The 15,863-nt window shown below is 41.0% G+C and overlaps 1 protein-coding gene and 1 long non-coding RNA gene across 3 annotated transcripts in view; both read left to right on the top strand.

The window, feature by feature from the left end:
- The window catches only part of alg14 (ALG14 UDP-N-acetylglucosaminyltransferase subunit), an 11,928-nt gene extending 672 nt beyond the window's left edge, over positions 1-11,256 (top strand). Inside the window, exons 2-4 of one of the 2 annotated variants that reach the window (XM_031307794.2) lie at positions 641-792; positions 2,357-2,479; positions 10,961-11,256. In XM_031307794.2, the coding sequence (XP_031163654.1) occupies positions 641-792; positions 2,357-2,479; positions 10,961-11,191 (506 nt within the window). In that variant the 3' untranslated portion in view covers positions 11,192-11,256. The remainder of the gene's footprint in view (positions 1-640; positions 793-2,356; positions 2,480-10,960) is intronic. The other variant, XM_031307795.2, reaches the window with a different exon arrangement.
- LOC118494330 overlaps positions 1-15,391 on the top strand; it is a 17,352-nt gene extending 1,961 nt beyond the window's left edge. Inside the window, exons 2-3 of the long non-coding RNA XR_004896455.1 lie at positions 15,016-15,019; positions 15,380-15,391. This is a non-coding gene — a long non-coding RNA (uncharacterized LOC118494330). The remainder of the gene's footprint in view (positions 1-15,015; positions 15,020-15,379) is intronic.
- Positions 15,392-15,863: the final 472 nt, after the last annotated feature.

The raw sequence follows: 15,863 nt of genomic DNA, 5'->3' as shown, positions 1-15,863 counted from the left end.
TACGTGTGGTGTAGCATTCATTTTCTCTTCATTAGCTGTTCATCTCTTCACACTGAGGGAAGAAAATAACCAGACCCACACCAGAAGTATGTCGACAGTAGGGCTTCCCCTCTGAGTCGATTGGTCGACTAATCAGCCGTTTTTAGGGGTGGGAATAATGGGTGCCATTGGAAAAGTATTGCGATCCGATAAGTATTGTGATTTATCTTTTCCTCCTTTGACAAAAACAAAAGTTGAATCATACACTTCTAGAGACAACATATCATATAAAAACTAATTGTTTTTCTACGAAGAATGCACAGCACATGTCAGTCAGTCTGATGTTTATTCCCTTTGTAAAAAAGAACATAACGTGTTTTCTACATTTTCTGCTTTCGGTCCATTATGCTGGAAACGGATATGATGTAGTCGCCGTAAGAGTATGAACCGTATGAACAGAAAACCGTATGAACAGAAAATATTAAGCTTAATCATTGGTAAAAAAAATTAAATAAATAAAAAAAATTGATTCTAGGGAAAGAATCAATTCTAAAAATCGTCGCAAAAATATATCAATCACAATACATTTCCCCCCACCCCTAGTGTCCATCACGTGTTCATCATGTGTAACTGGCAGCATGTGTTGTGTGTGTGGTTCCAGGTGGTCACACCACAGAGATCCTGCGGCTGATGGAGAGCCTGTCGGCAGCATACAGCCCTCGACACTATGTCATCGCTGACACGGACACGATGAGTGAGGAGAAGATCTGCACCTTTGAAAGCTCCAAACAACGCTTAGACTCTGAGTCGCAGGTACTCTCTCTCTGTGTGTGTGTGTGTGTGTGTGTGTGTGTGTGTGTGTGTGTGTGTGTGTGTGTGTGTGTGTGTGTGTGTGTGTGTGTGTGTGTGTGTGTGTGTGTGTTCTTTAACTATATTCGTGGGGTCCAAAAACTGGGAGTCCAGTATACTTATAGGGTCTGGACAACTTTGTGGGGCCAAAATGCTGGACCCCACAAGGTTAAAGGTCTGTTTGAGGGTTAAGACTTGGTTGTAGGATTAGGGTTAGAATTAGGTTATGGTAAGGGTTAAGGTTAGGGTAAGGGTCTAGGGAATGCATGCATGGGTCCCCACTAAGAGTGTGTGTGTGTGTGTGTGTGTGTGTGTGTGTGTGTGTGTGTGTGTGTGTGTGTGTGTGTGTGTGTGTGTGTGCGTGCCACCAGATGGCAGCAGTACACACTAAACCAGTTCCTACGTTAAACCTATAAAATATCAGTGAGAAACAACTGTGATGAAGAGGAATATGCAGTATGCTGAACGCTGATTTGAATGAAAGATTTTACTACAGAATAGTTTTCTGTCGAATGGCTAATCGATTAGCACACACGGTTGCAGCTTTGAATGTGTTTTGTACAAATGTGTGTTATTTATAGTATTATCTGTATGAAGACACAAGTTAATACTGAATAAGTTATTCAAGATAAAGACTTATTTTAGAAAGATCTTTTTTTCTTGCCTTTAGTGAACAGCTTACTGTACAGACAGACAGGGAAGGGGGGTGGGGAGGGCCTAACATTATGACATGCAACAAATTAGAGCTGCAAGGATGAATCGATTAGATGTCAACTGTTAAATCAATTGTGAACCATTTTGAATAGATTCATTGGTTTAAGTCCTTTTTTTTTTAAGCAACCAAGTCAAAATTCTCTGTCAGCTTGATAAATGTGAATATCTTCTAGTGTCTTCTCTCCTCTGGGACAGTAAACTGAAGATCTTTGAGTTGTGGACAAAACAAGACATTTGAGGACGTCATCTTAGGCTCTGGGGAACACTGATCAACATGTTTCACCATTTTCAGACATTTAATAGAGCAAACAACTTATTGATTAATCGAGAAAATAATCGACCGATTAATCAACAGTGAAAATAATTGTTATTTCAGCCCTAAACAAAGGTACCCGGTACCTGCCCGGATGCCCCAGGAACTTCTTTCTATCGATGTTAAAGTGGGGTCTGTGGATTATACTGAAAGACTCTTTCCTATCTGTAAATATATATTTTGGAATGCCTTGTGCACCACAAATTAAATTCCATTTGATTGAGCTGGTGCCAGAAATCTCTCCAAATGGATCTGCATGGTTAGATACCACTAGATGAAAAATAGGAAGATGTTGTTTTGTGATTTGTGTGGCAGTGTAGGGAAAAGTGTAGACTCATTGGAAAAGCCACTGACCCATTGATGCGCTGTTGAGAGGCTGTGAAGTCTGAGATGGGAGCGTTTAAAGCTAGTTGTATCCAAATACAACACTGTTGTTTGTTGTGATACGAATGGTGCCGTGTCTGAGCGCCTCTGAAAGACGTGTGCCCTTGTTTTTCCCAGTTCACCATCTGTCGCATCCCACGGAGCCGGGAGGTCCACCAGTCCTGGGGTTCCTCTGTTCTCAGCACCCTAGACGCCCTGCGGTACTCCCTTCCTCTGGTGTTTAGACTCAGACCCGACATGGTGAGTGGAGCTAACTCTTTTTCTCAAGCAGCAACATACCTGTCGACCCTAACCCCTATTCTCCACCGAGCTCGTCTGCGCTGCGTACTGGAGGCGCCGCGGGCCCCGCCAGCAATCGCTGCCATTCAAGACAATGCTTGATATTTGAGGGGGTTTGAGGTGTCAATGAAACGCCCCATTTATGTGACATCCTGTTGTCTACTTAAACACCCCCCCCCCCTCCCCCCAACAAAGCACAAGTAAACTTTATATTTCACATTAATGTTTTCCTTCAGATCGTTCATAGATCTCGTTTCCGACCGCACTTGAAGGCAGCTTTGTGTCACAGGAGAGAGAGAAAGAAAAAGAGAGGAGCAGGAAACAGTCAGCTGTTCCACAAACTCCCGGGCAGTTCAGAGCTTGTGTTTGGTGTTTTAAAACGTTCTTGTGGCAGAGATAGAGGCAGTGATGATTCCTGTTTCCTGTTTTCCAGGATTCTCACACCGCCTCAAAAACACACCGACAAGTCTGATCGCCAGTTCCATGACTGGCCACCGCAGCGTGACGTGGGGTTGCGTTTCGCCAAAAGGTTGGGGAGGGCTGATGGTAGGGCTGCACGATTTGAGGAAAATATGCGCTATGCGATGACATTGTTGAATATCGCGATAACAATGTTGCTTGCGATAAATAAACATATTAAAGTGTACTCAGTTCTGCATTTCTGCCACGTTCAGTACTCTGCTAAAACACAACATATTGTTTGTTGAATTTAAAACCAATTAAAGGAAATAATTTCCTACATTCTTTTATTGAACAAATTGAACATTGAGTTAATTATTAAAGGCACCGCTACAAAAAAAAGTTACATTTTAAAAGTTACTTTTTCTTTCAACTAACAATAATCTCTTGAGTGTCTTTGGCGATATGTTAATCGCGCCAGTTGATATCGCGGTGACGATAAAAAACGATATATTGAGCAGCTCTAGCTGATGTTTTTTTTACCAGAGCCAAGAGACGCCATTGTTCCTTGTAAGAATGTTTGATTTTAACAAACACTGATTTGAAAAAAGAAAAGGAAAATAAACATCACAAAACACCATCTTTGCCCAGACAATAAACGCTGTTATCCCTGTGTAAGAGCCAGTCCTTCAGTGCCTCACTGGCTGTCTTCTAAGTTTCTATCTCCAAGGTTTAGTTTGTTTTATTTAGTCTGAGGACAAATCACCACTACATCAATACATATCAATAGAATTTGAATCGCATCATTGAAAAAAAATGACACGTGGGAATTCATCAACCACATCTCTTTCCAGAAATGTCCCCCGTTGCTCTGGATAAACCACAGAACACACCCTGGGGACACTTTTCATGGGAACTACTTTTTCGGTATAAATTAAAATTGCTAGTGGGAGTGTTGACAGTGTCGTTTTTGTGGAACGTAAATAATCTGGGGGAAAAAAACCAAAATGACAGCAAGGAGTCTGTGGTGTACTACATGCACTTATTGTCAAGTGACCTAAACACCAGTCAGCGTTCTCAGCTCTGATAAAGCACAGATGGTGTAGTTTCTCTCTGCTCTGTGTGACCTGTACATTGAGAATAACGGGAGCAGATTCCAGACCTGTGACTGGTCGCTCACTGTGGACGTCTGTCCAGCAGAACCCCATGGTCACTGGTGGCTGGTTGGAAGACAAAACCAGGGCCTTAGTGCCAGGGCAGTCATGCCAGGAATGTCCCAGCCAGGCTTATGATTCAGTCGGAAACCTCCAGCCACTCTCACGGGCATGGTACCGATTAGAGCCAGACCCATACATCGGCGGGCCGATATTAGGCATTTTCCATATCGGTATCGGCATTTATAATGGCCGATAAATGAATATTTAAAAAATAAAATAAAAACGGACGAAACCATGTTCGGAGTGTTGGCGTTACATAGTCTGTCCACCGGAGGACGCTCTACAATGTCCCTGTTGGCAACACTCGTGTTTAACCCTTTAAGTTTCATATTTTAAAGTGCCCATATTATGAAAAGAATCATTTAGATCAGTTATTTTGTGTCTATGGTGCTTCCACACACATACAAACTTGGAAAAAAACATCCATGCTGTTTAGATACGGTTTCTGAATGTGTCCTGCCTTCAGTCTCCGGGTGAGCTGGTCAAAATCTGCACGGCTTTCTACGTCACTAGCCGAAACGACGTGGCTAACCGTAGCATGCTAGTTCGTTCTGAATGGCAAAACACTGCTACAACACACACTAGTTCACCATAATCTACAAAATAACTACTTACATATCTGTTCTGCAGGTATTCAACGCAAAGTTGGAAGTGCGCCCTTGTTTAGAAGAAGTCTCCCGGCTAATCCTGCCTTGTACCACTGAAGTTGGAGAAACAAACCGCTAGCTAGATGATGTGATCTTACCTAGCTACCGAGCGTGTGATCTTACCTAGCTACCGAGCGTGTGGTCTTAACTAGCTACCGAGCGTGTGGTCTTTGTCACTGCCCGATGTGAGATGTGCAGATGTGAGTCGCGCATGCTCAGATTTAAACTGTTTGCGGCATAACGTGTCATACTGAAATTTATGAAATCTGTAAAATAATAAACGTTTCTCTTTACATACAATAACAGAAGATGGTTATCATTTCAAAAACGTTGTAGCTATCTATGACGGTTTGGTTGTTAATGTTAGCTCAAAATGCCATTCAAGTGACAGCCTTTGTTGTGTTTGATTAACTTTTAGCTAGCAGTCATTTCAAAAACGTTTTAGCTATCTATGACTGTTTGATTGCTAACGTTAGCTCAAAACGCCATTAAGTGACAGCCTTTATTGTCTTTGATTGCTAACTTGTAGCCAGCAGCAGCAGTCATTTCAAAAATGTTTTAGCTATCTATGATTGTTTGATTGCTAACGTTAGCTCATAGACTGTGCATTAGCTCAAAAAGCCGTTAGCATCTTGTAGGCTACTTGTCGCAAAGTGACGCATGCGCGACTCACATCTGCACTCGACTCACATCGGGCAGTGACAGTCTTACCTAGCTACCGAGCGTGTGGTCTTACCTAGCTACTGAGCATGTGTGACTGCCAACAAAGATGTTACAGCAGTGAGAGGTCTCACTCTGTAGCTAAAACAGAGACCTGAACACAGGGTGAAAAGAGGAGCTGCAGCAATGTGCAGTACAACAAAAATATGGTGTTTTTTGAAAATTAAACCACATAAACCTATTCTGGTACAACCTCTAAATACAATTATGAACCTGAAAATGAGCATAATATGGCCACTTTAGGTTTGTATTTTTATACATTTTATTTATCAGAACTTTACTATATTCTGATGTTCCCCTGTTCTGTTGTGACAATAAAACAAACACGTTTATTTTTAAACTGCATTATCATATTATTTTAGTGAGGACTCATAACTACAAATAACTAATGTTAGGGAAATCGGTTTATGTTTTGTTACACCTTTCTGGATGTGTATATATATATATTTTTTAAATATATTTCGGCCGATATATCGGAATATCGGATTTTTAAATCACCAAATATTTGTATCGATATCGGCCTTAAAAATCCTTTATCGGTAGGGCTCTAGTACCGATAAGGGCTGAACGATGAACTGTTTTCAAATCAAAATCACGATTGGAAAGAATGCCATTAGCTAACCCTGAAGACCACGAATAATCAAATGTGAATTAATAGTTGAATGTTTGGTGTAACATTTGATTTAACATTTTTTTATTCCTCTTTTTAGTATTTTATTTACTGTTACATATTAGGGCTGCACAATTAATTGCCTTTTTTTTTAGAAATCGCAATATGGACTAGTGCAATATCCAAATCGCAGGGGGGGGGGCGCAATATTTGTTAAAGGCAAAATATGTGTCATACCATTCTAAATGAAGTATCGTGGTGCTGCAGAGACGTCCTGGCCTACAAATCCTATCCTACAGACTAAAGAAATCATCTCTGTTTGGTGCAGATCCTCACAAAAAAATCACACTTCAATCTTTATATATATATATATATATATATATATATATATTTATTTCAATGAAAATTAGAATAATGATACAAAAATGATCATTCCCTCCAATATCCTGAATCCTATCGCAATCACAACATCAGTCAAAAATAATCGCAGTTAGATATTTTCCTAATGTTGTGCAGCCCTATGACACATATCACAAATTGTTTCCAGAAATGTCCTATTTTCAGTGGATTTTTCATTTATTTTTTTTAGAACTTTATTAAACATGATCACGAACACGAAGGTGCAATACGTAGCAGCTGGGGCCCGACAGCCTGACGGCAGCATTAATGTAGAGCCCAGTAGTTTCTGGGATAACAGAATCATGGACGGAATCGTGAAAATTGAGAACTTAAAAAAGCTATAACACAGATTTCATAGGGGCCATAATTAAATGCTAACTGGAGATTTGAAAATACAGCATGACTACTGTATGTCTAAGTTTCTAACCAAGCCGCCCCACTGTAACTGTAGTTTAAAAAACATCCTAAAAATGCATAAAAAATAATAATTCACATTGGCTTAGGCTTGGGGGCGGGGGTGGGCCACTAGGCTTACAATACACTGAGGGAAACCCTGGTACTGATTCTGCCATTAGTCAGATGCATCTGTCATTTTCTTTTTTTCGGGCATTTTCGGCCTTTATTTCCATAGGACAGATGGAGACATGAAAGGGGGGAGAGAGAGAGAGGGGGGAATGACATGCAGCAAAGGACCACAGGTTGGAGTCGAACCCGCGGCCGCTGCGTCGAGGACTGAGCTAACCCAGCCACTGCATCTGTTATTTAAAGCAATCATGAAATGCAGAATAGAATAGATCTTTATTGTCATTGTTTTCCAACAACGAAACCCAGTTTAGCAGCTCTCAATAATGTTAATAAATTACAGACAAAATGTAAATGGTCAAATATAAAATAACAACAAAATGGAACATTTAAATGGTAAAATATAAAAAAATCAAGATGAATAAACACGATGAGGTGACGCTATATACATGAAGTTATTGTACTTTCGTGTTTTTCGGGGGGTTTATTGCACACAAGTCTTTATAGAGGGAGGAGATGGAGAGGAGCGTTGGTGCTTTTGACTGCCTGCCTGCCTGCCTGCCTGGGGAAAAGCTGGTTTTCAGTCTATCGCGTCTGGAAATGTTAAGCAGGAAACAAATACATTTTAGATGGAAAATGATACCTGAAACATGAGTGAATAGAATAAGAAAAATAGTATGTATTCCCCAATTCCCTTTTTTAAAATGTGTTCAATTGTCAGGTCAAATTTATTTACATAGCTCAAAACACCAATCATACATTTGCCTTGGGCTTTACACTATGTTCAGCATACAGCACCCTCTATCCTTAAGGCCCTGACCCACCAACCAGACGGCCGACTGTCAGGAGGAAAGCCAGTCCGACTGATCAGTCTCTCTGAGTTGGTCAAAAAAGTGCCTCAGATCACACCTTCAGCGTACGTTCTATGCGTGTGTGAGACGTAATACGTCTCCATAACAGCAGGCAGCCCTAATCTGTATTGTCGCCCAAAAAAATGAAAACCGGCAGCTGATTGGACGAACGCGTCACGTGGGTGTGGCTGCTCCCGGATTTTACAACCGAGCATAATGGCGGCTCATTCTGAATACGATCTCATATTTTATGAAGCTAGTTCACTGAAACGTGTTTCTGAAAATATTTGAAGAGAGAAATAGGCCGTGCAGTTGCTGAATCTGTCTTCATTTCAGATCAACAAAGGTCAGTTTAAAGATTTTCGTCAGATTTTGAGAGCCGTTCATCACGCTAACATAAGTGCACTGATTCGCTAGTCAAGGGCTAGAACTCCACCAATCAGATTGGTCATTGAGTCCGACTGCCCGCCCTCTGACCCAGCAAGTCAGGTCGGCCAAAATCAAGGCCGACGGCCCCTCGGACGGATGACGGCACGGAACACACCGAACAGACTCGAGTCACCGACCTCGCCAGGCTGTCAGACGGCCGATTATCGGCTCGGTGTGTCTGGGCCTTTAGACCAGATTTTTTTTCCCCCTACCAGTGTCCCATTTTTGAACAAAGGTCTGCATTTTTTTAAGTGATACACTACAACCTGGAGAGGTTTGAAATAACTGGAATACGTGGACATTCCTGTGCAGTTGTCACAGCAGTATTGTCCCTGTGTTTGTCCTGCAAACACCGACATGTAAAAACCCTGTTAGAATCCAGGTTAAAGTGTACACATGGCCATGAAAGCAGTTTCTCCAAACTATGGTGTAAGAAGCCAAGTTACTTTTAAGAAAGCTGACGATATCCAGATTATGTAAGTGTATGTATTTTCCAGGGTCTGGAAATGTCTGGAGATGGAAATCTCAACTCCCCTGGCCAGAGTTGTATTCACCGCAGCCAGATGGAGCTTAGGATCAAGTGGTGAAATCTGCTAATGTTTATGACAGACTGGCTTTTTTTTAAAGTTGATTTACTGCACAGCAAAAAAAAAAAAATTACACTGACCACTTAATTCTACCGGTTAAAAAGTAAAAGGTTTGTAATTGCAATGCTCACATCTGCTGCAACAAGAACCATTTGATTGTTGTGGGTGTAAAGTGGCTGTTCTCTGTGGATTGTTGAGCTGTAAGAATGATTGAACTGTTGTGCTTCGGGGAAAGGCCAGTCCTCTGTAGTTTCACAGAGCAGTGTGCAGAGAATATGAGTGCTGCTGTCTGTGTGTATCACGTAGCTGTATGATGACTTATCCAGACTCCAGAGCAGCTCTGTCTGGTTTCCTGTAAAGCCCAACTCCCTCCTCAGCCCTGAGGCCACTTATTCATCCCAGCAGTCTGCACCCCACTTTGTCTTTGAGTCTCACTGAGCTGCAGCCACTGACTCTCACACATGCTCTCTTTGCCCTGTTAATTACGGGGCATTCAGACCAAAAAAAAAAAAAAAATAGCAATCCGGCAATTTTCCGCAGAGTTGTTTGGCGGGGGGAGGAGTCAATAAAACGGCCCATTCGTGTGACGTCCTGTTGTCTTCTTAAACCCCCGAACAAAGCACAAGTAGACTTTATATTTCACAATCACCGTCATCCGTCAGATTGTTTATAGATTTTGACGTTTCCAACTGCACTTGAAGGCAGCTTTATGTCACAGGGGAGAGAGAAAGAAAAGAGAGGAGCGAGACAGTGAGTGCTTTGTTGTTGTAGGAAAATATGCAGCTGTTCCACAAACTCCCGGCTAGTTCAGAGCTTGTGTTTGGTGTTTTAAAACCTTCTTGTGGCAGAGATAGAGACAGTGATGTTTCCTATTTCCTGTTCCGGGACTCTCACACCGCCTCCAACCAGAGCTCAGAACTCCCTGTTGCGGCTGTCAGCAGTCCAACAAAGAGCTGCTGCGAGGGCCTGAACACTGAGATACGCATGAACACACCGTGACGCGCCCCAGATTGTATTGCAATGATTTTATTCCTCCACACGTAAAATACAACTAGCACTGCAGTTACCAAATGTAAAGTTACTTTGTGAGTCAAAATATGTCCGTTAGTGTGGCGGTCAACAGAAAGTCTTCCCTCCCAGGCTCCCCCCTCTATGTCAAAACCCAAAAAACCAACAGGTGAACAGGTGAAGCAAATAAATATGTTATCACTTCCGACTTGACTTGACTTTCTCTAAAAAGCGTCAAAATGTCTCATGATATATTGTTTGTCAACCTTTTATTTGTGTTTAAAGAAGGAAAAGAAAATTGCAATACTCAATACTTCTAGAATCGCAAAAAAAAGAAAATCGCAATACAAATGGAACCGTCATGTATTGTGAAAGAATTGGGACAAAAGCATATCGTCCCAGCCCTAATATATATCTATATATACATTACTACATTCCTTTTTACATTCAGTTTGAATTAATTTGCAATACTGTCTACACAAATAATAATAATATTACTATTAATTCATGTTTTTCTTTATATTTAAGCTCTATATCTGTTTTTTTGTCTGAGATTGAGATTTAGCTTGTAGTTGTGAGATTTTTCTTTTGAACTATTGTGTTCTTTTCTAACTATTTATAATGGGCATTGTTGGAGGCTTAAGATTTTCATTGCAAGTGATCACATGACTGATAAAGAACCTGAACATAACTGTTGATAAGATTCCCTTTAGCTCATGGTTCGCAGCTTGCAGAGTCAAAAGACCAATACTACTGGTGTGCGATGCTGCAAAATTTGGTATCGATCCAATACCAAGTAAATACAGGGCCAGTATCGGCGATACTTTTTAATAATTAAGGTGGATTCATCATCAAATTGCAAAATCGCAATGAATTTTCATGACCTTTTAAGTGTTTTTGTGATTTTTCCTTTGGATTATTAATAAAATGATGGAACAACAAATCAGTCTGTCTTTGTACTGTGTGTGTGTGTGTGTGTGTGTGTGTGTGTGTGTGTGTGTGTGTGTGTGTGTGTGTGTGCGTGTGCGTGCGTGTGCGTGCGTGTTGTTTCAGGTGTTGTGCAACGGCCCAGGGACCTGCGTTCCTCTGTGTGTGGCAGGACTCCTGCTTGGAATTCTGGGAATGAAGAAAGTCCTGCTTGTTTACGTTGAAAGCATCTGCCGGGTGCAGACACTGTCACTCACAGGAAAGATCCTGTACCCAATATCGGACTATTTCTTTGTGCAATGGTCGTCTCTGAGAGACAAGTACCCCAAATCTATTTTCCTTGGAAGAATAGTGTGAAGACATCGGTTACGCGTATAAACATGTTGTAATGCTCATGAATAAATGCTCTATTTTTATTTTTTCAGTTTTGTTTAGAGGTTCTTTAATTGAATCATTGTGTAGGTTTGATATTTCATACAGGATGCATTGCATGCAATGCAGGACATTTGATGTTACATAGATAAACATGAGCTCTTATTAGTATATACAAAAATAAATAAAAATACCATCTTAAAAATCTCTAACATAAAATCCTGCTTTTATTGATGATCTTGTAATGTCTTTGCATTTACATTTAATTAGTAGAGGGCTTCATGCATCACAGTATCTATTAAGAGGGAAATAAAATTGGATTTCTTCAGATTTTGAAACTTCACCTTCCCCTGCTGAAAGTTTAAATTAGCTTCTTCTAAGTCTCACTTTGCCAGACCCTTCTCCAAAGCGTGCTGGAGGAAGGTCTGGCTAGTCCACACATCCTTCGGGGATGGGAGGAAAAACATGCTCTGGTTTATTGGCATTTCTTTAAACCAATCAGAATCGTCATGGGCGGCGCTATGCTCCTCAGAGCTAGAAATAGTCGTTCAACAGAAAACTCAGATTGGACAGATAGTCTAGCTAGCTGTCTGGATTTACCCTGCAGAGATCTGAGGAGCAGTTAACCATAGTCCTCACAAATCCACCAGAGGTTAGAACGCCAACACAGAAAGAGGAAGGGGACGGAAAAGACATGCATACGGCGGAATTTCCTGTGGCACCGGAGCAATCCCGGAAGTGGAACGTCAAAGATATGGACTAGCTTCTTCTTAACCAAAACTTTGGCTTACATTTAATACATGTCATATCCTTTGCGGTGTAAGGAAATGTCTGTAACGAGTGCTTAGATGCCCACATTGGTCATTTATGCACAACGTGCTCCCTTACCTTGTTGTTCAACATCATTGACGCCACTTTTATCATGTGAGAGTGCCTTGTAAATGTGCCTATTTTTGTTGTGCTAACATGTAAAAATGCAATATAATATAACCAATGCATCTGTCAAACGGTTGCATTGTTTCACGTGCTTACTGTTAAGATAACATGACTAGAGAAAAAGAAGAGAGAACTCAAAATTGTAATGCAAACAAATAATCCTATGCATTTCTTTGTAAAACAAATTGCATTAACAATGTGTTGGATCAACTCTTGTAATTTTTGAGAATAGGTAGTGCTGTTAATATTTTCACTCCATAATTCTCCATAATCTTTTAATAACTAATGTTAAATAGATGGAAAATTAGATCAATGGAAAGTTCAAGGGCTATAGTAGGAAGTCAGTCAGTCAGTAGTCTCGCATTGGCAGACCCTCCTCCACAGCACTGCTGAGGAAGGTCTGACTAGTCCACCTAGCATTCTGGGATGGGAGAAAAACGTGCTCTGGTTTATTGGCATTTCTTTAAAACAATCACAATCGTCATGGGCGCCGGACGTAGCCCCGGTGCCAAAGAGTGCATCCGGCAGAATTTCCTGGAAGTGGACCGTCGTGCATATACAGTAGACTAGTCAGTCAGTGATCAGAGTTGAAACCGAGACTGAAAAGGTCAGAATAACAGGCTAAAATAAATGTAGGTGTACAGAGGATTGAACTGAGACTTAAAGAGGTTTGGAATGATTACTTTGAGTTTAAAGCTTGGTGCAGTGAGATTATGAAAGAAACCGTGATTTAATCCAGGTTTATTGTTAATCCTACTTTGTGGAATTTAGAAGGTCACTTGAGAAAAGCAGCATCACTCAGGCTGTTAGTATTTAAAATATAATAACTACAACACAAGGCATATTAAAAACACCTCTCTTTACATAGTCTCACATTGCCAGACCCTCCTTCACAGTGCTGTGAAGGAAGGTCTGACTAGTCCACACAGCATTCCGGGATGGGAGAAAAACGTGCTCTGGTTTATTGGCATTTCTTTAAACCAATCACAATCGTCTTGGGCGGACAGAACCACGGTGCCTCTGCAAAACAGCCTTGTGAAGGAACTTGTTTTGGTGGAACGTGTGCACGCAGGGAGGCGAGCTCTGGAATTAAAATGGCTGTCGAGTGTGTGATGAGAATTTTTGGCGATCTATAAAAGAGATGATTATTGAGTATTTGAGCACTGATAGCTATCTAAATAATGTTTACAGATGCTTTACAAAGTCTCAATTAACTATTAACAAGGTATCGTATTCATCAGATGTAACTTCATAATAGCCATCCAAATAATATTTATTGACAGTTTATGAACAATTTCTTAACCATTAACTAATACTTAATATAATATGTGAAATGTTATGTGAGAAACAATAAACTGGTAAAATAACAAACGATAGCATAACTAATAATTCATTTCATAATTCAATTACATAATTATCATTTTGTTGTTAGTTAACAGTAAAATAACTATTAACTTAAGTTTAATTAACTAATATACAATTGTAACTATTGTTTTTCCATTAAAGGGGTATTGTTTTAAGTGTTGGTGTTGGTGTCCGTAGCATTGTCCCGGCTCTGTTGTTCTTTCTTTGTGCTGTATTTCCTGTTCCTGGACGGAGAACAGGACAGGAAGAGTTCTCAGATGATTTGTTGTACTAAACCGAACGGGAGGAGGGAAGAGAGGGAGCAAAGGTTTCGGACATCTGGGGCTATTTATAGACAGATCTGTGAGTATCTGTGGAGAGGAAACACACAGCTGCTTCACATTATAAGAGAGGAGGGTTCATCTCCTCTTTATGTGTTCACACTGACCACTCACACTCGGTCACCGCTCCTACCTTTAGCCCGTAGTGAATCACTACACAGAATTGGATTTTGGGCACTGGTTAGGTAAGTGGGATAGTGTGATATGCATGCTGTTTAGAAAATGGACCGATACTTACTATACATACATACATACTTCGAACCTCCAAATAAGGAAAGTCATCCGGAATATTTATTCAATGGAAAAGTTGACGTACCAACTATAAACTCAAAGGACATATCTGTGACAAGAACTGGAGAAAATGGACTGAATACATGGAAAGTGATGCCAACAAAATAACTGGACCCTCTGAGAATGACTGAGGAGGAATCTATTTGCCCATGTCTGAAATGCCCCTGAAAATGTTTGTTTATGCTGCTTTCATATTGTAATTGTAATGGGAATATATTGTACTGAATGTACAGGATGTAAATTAAAAATGAAAATAAAAAGTTTAAAAAAAAACAGTTACTGATTGAGGGAACACTGGGAAACTGACAACTCTCGTTCAACAAGTCCAAGGCAAATCAAGACGACAATGTCACATATACATATATCTTTTTGGTGTTAGGTACAGTATGCCACTGTAAAAGCAATAAATAATTAAAGCTGCAAGCAACGATGGACGGGCCCTCGCTCCTCTGCGTGCGTCGGGGTTACCGGCGTTTGCTGCTTCTTGCGACTGTGCATTTGCGTGGCACTCAGACACAGCAAATCGCCACCAATGAAAAGGGAACTCCCTGCCGAGTTCAACGATACCTAACACAAGACTCTACGTCATACGGTTTATGAGCTGTGAAAAGGGGCGTGGCCAATGTATAGGGGGCGGGCCAAACCTTTACCAATAAAAATGGAAGTCTCTGCTGAGTTCATTGATACCTCACACAAAAATCTACCTTAAATGGGTCACCATTTATGAAAGGGGGCGTGGCTTAAGTATTGGGGGGCGGGCCAAACTATGACCAATGAAGAAGGAACTCTCTGCTGAGTTCAATGACACCTCACACAAGAATCTACCTTAAACGGTTCAAATGTTATTAAAGGGGGCGTGGCCTGCGTAAGTGGGCGTGGTTACAGTATAGGGGGCAGCTCAGTATCACATGTAGACCACACATTCTAAGTTTCATGTAAATCGGACGATGTTTGTCATATAAGGCGCATTTCCTGTTGCCAGCGGGGGGCGCTATGACCAAAAGTCAATTTTGGCCTGTAGGTGTCCTCAGGCCTGGACCCTTGTCAATTGTGAGAAATTTCAGGCAGATACAACAACGTACACTCAAGTTACAACAACTTCTTTGTTCATCGCTAAACACTCAAAATGGCCGCCACGCCACGCCCACACCGTCTGATGAAAAGTTTTTCTTTTAATAACTTTTCATCTTTAAGGTGTTGGGATGATAGAGACCAAGTTTGAAGTACATCGGATGAAATCTCTAGGAGGAGTTCGTTAAAGTATAGCACCTTGACTTTTAGGCCTACTTCCTGTTGCCACTAGGGGGCGCTATGACTTTAAGTAAATATCGGCCTTTATTTGTCCTCAGGGTTGGACTCTTATGAATCCTGAAAAGTTTTGAGCCAGTTGGACAATCAAGTTACAGCCACTTCCTGTTTTGATGGCGAAACGCACAAAATGGCCGCCCCGCCAGAGCCACGCCCTATGACGAAAAGTTTCTCTTTTAACAAATTTTCATCTTTAACGTCTTAAGATGGCACAGACCGAATTTGAAGTTGATCGGATGAAATCTCTAGGAGGAGTTTGTTAAAGTACGACATGTGGAAATGGCCAAAATCGCACTAATTTTGAACTTTGAATTCAAAATGGCGGACTTCCTGTTGGGTTTAGGGTATGGCTCCAATGACGTTTTTTGTACGTCTTGACATGATACATGTGTTTACCAAGTTTCGTGAGTCTACGATAAACGCACTGCAGGAGCTCA

The sequence above is a fragment of the Sander lucioperca genome, chromosome 23 (genome assembly GCF_008315115.2).
Source record: "Sander lucioperca isolate FBNREF2018 chromosome 23, SLUC_FBN_1.2, whole genome shotgun sequence".
In the NCBI taxonomy this organism is placed as follows: Eukaryota; Metazoa; Chordata; class Actinopteri; order Perciformes; family Percidae; genus Sander; species Sander lucioperca.
This window is presented reverse-complemented; position numbering and strand designations above follow the sequence as displayed.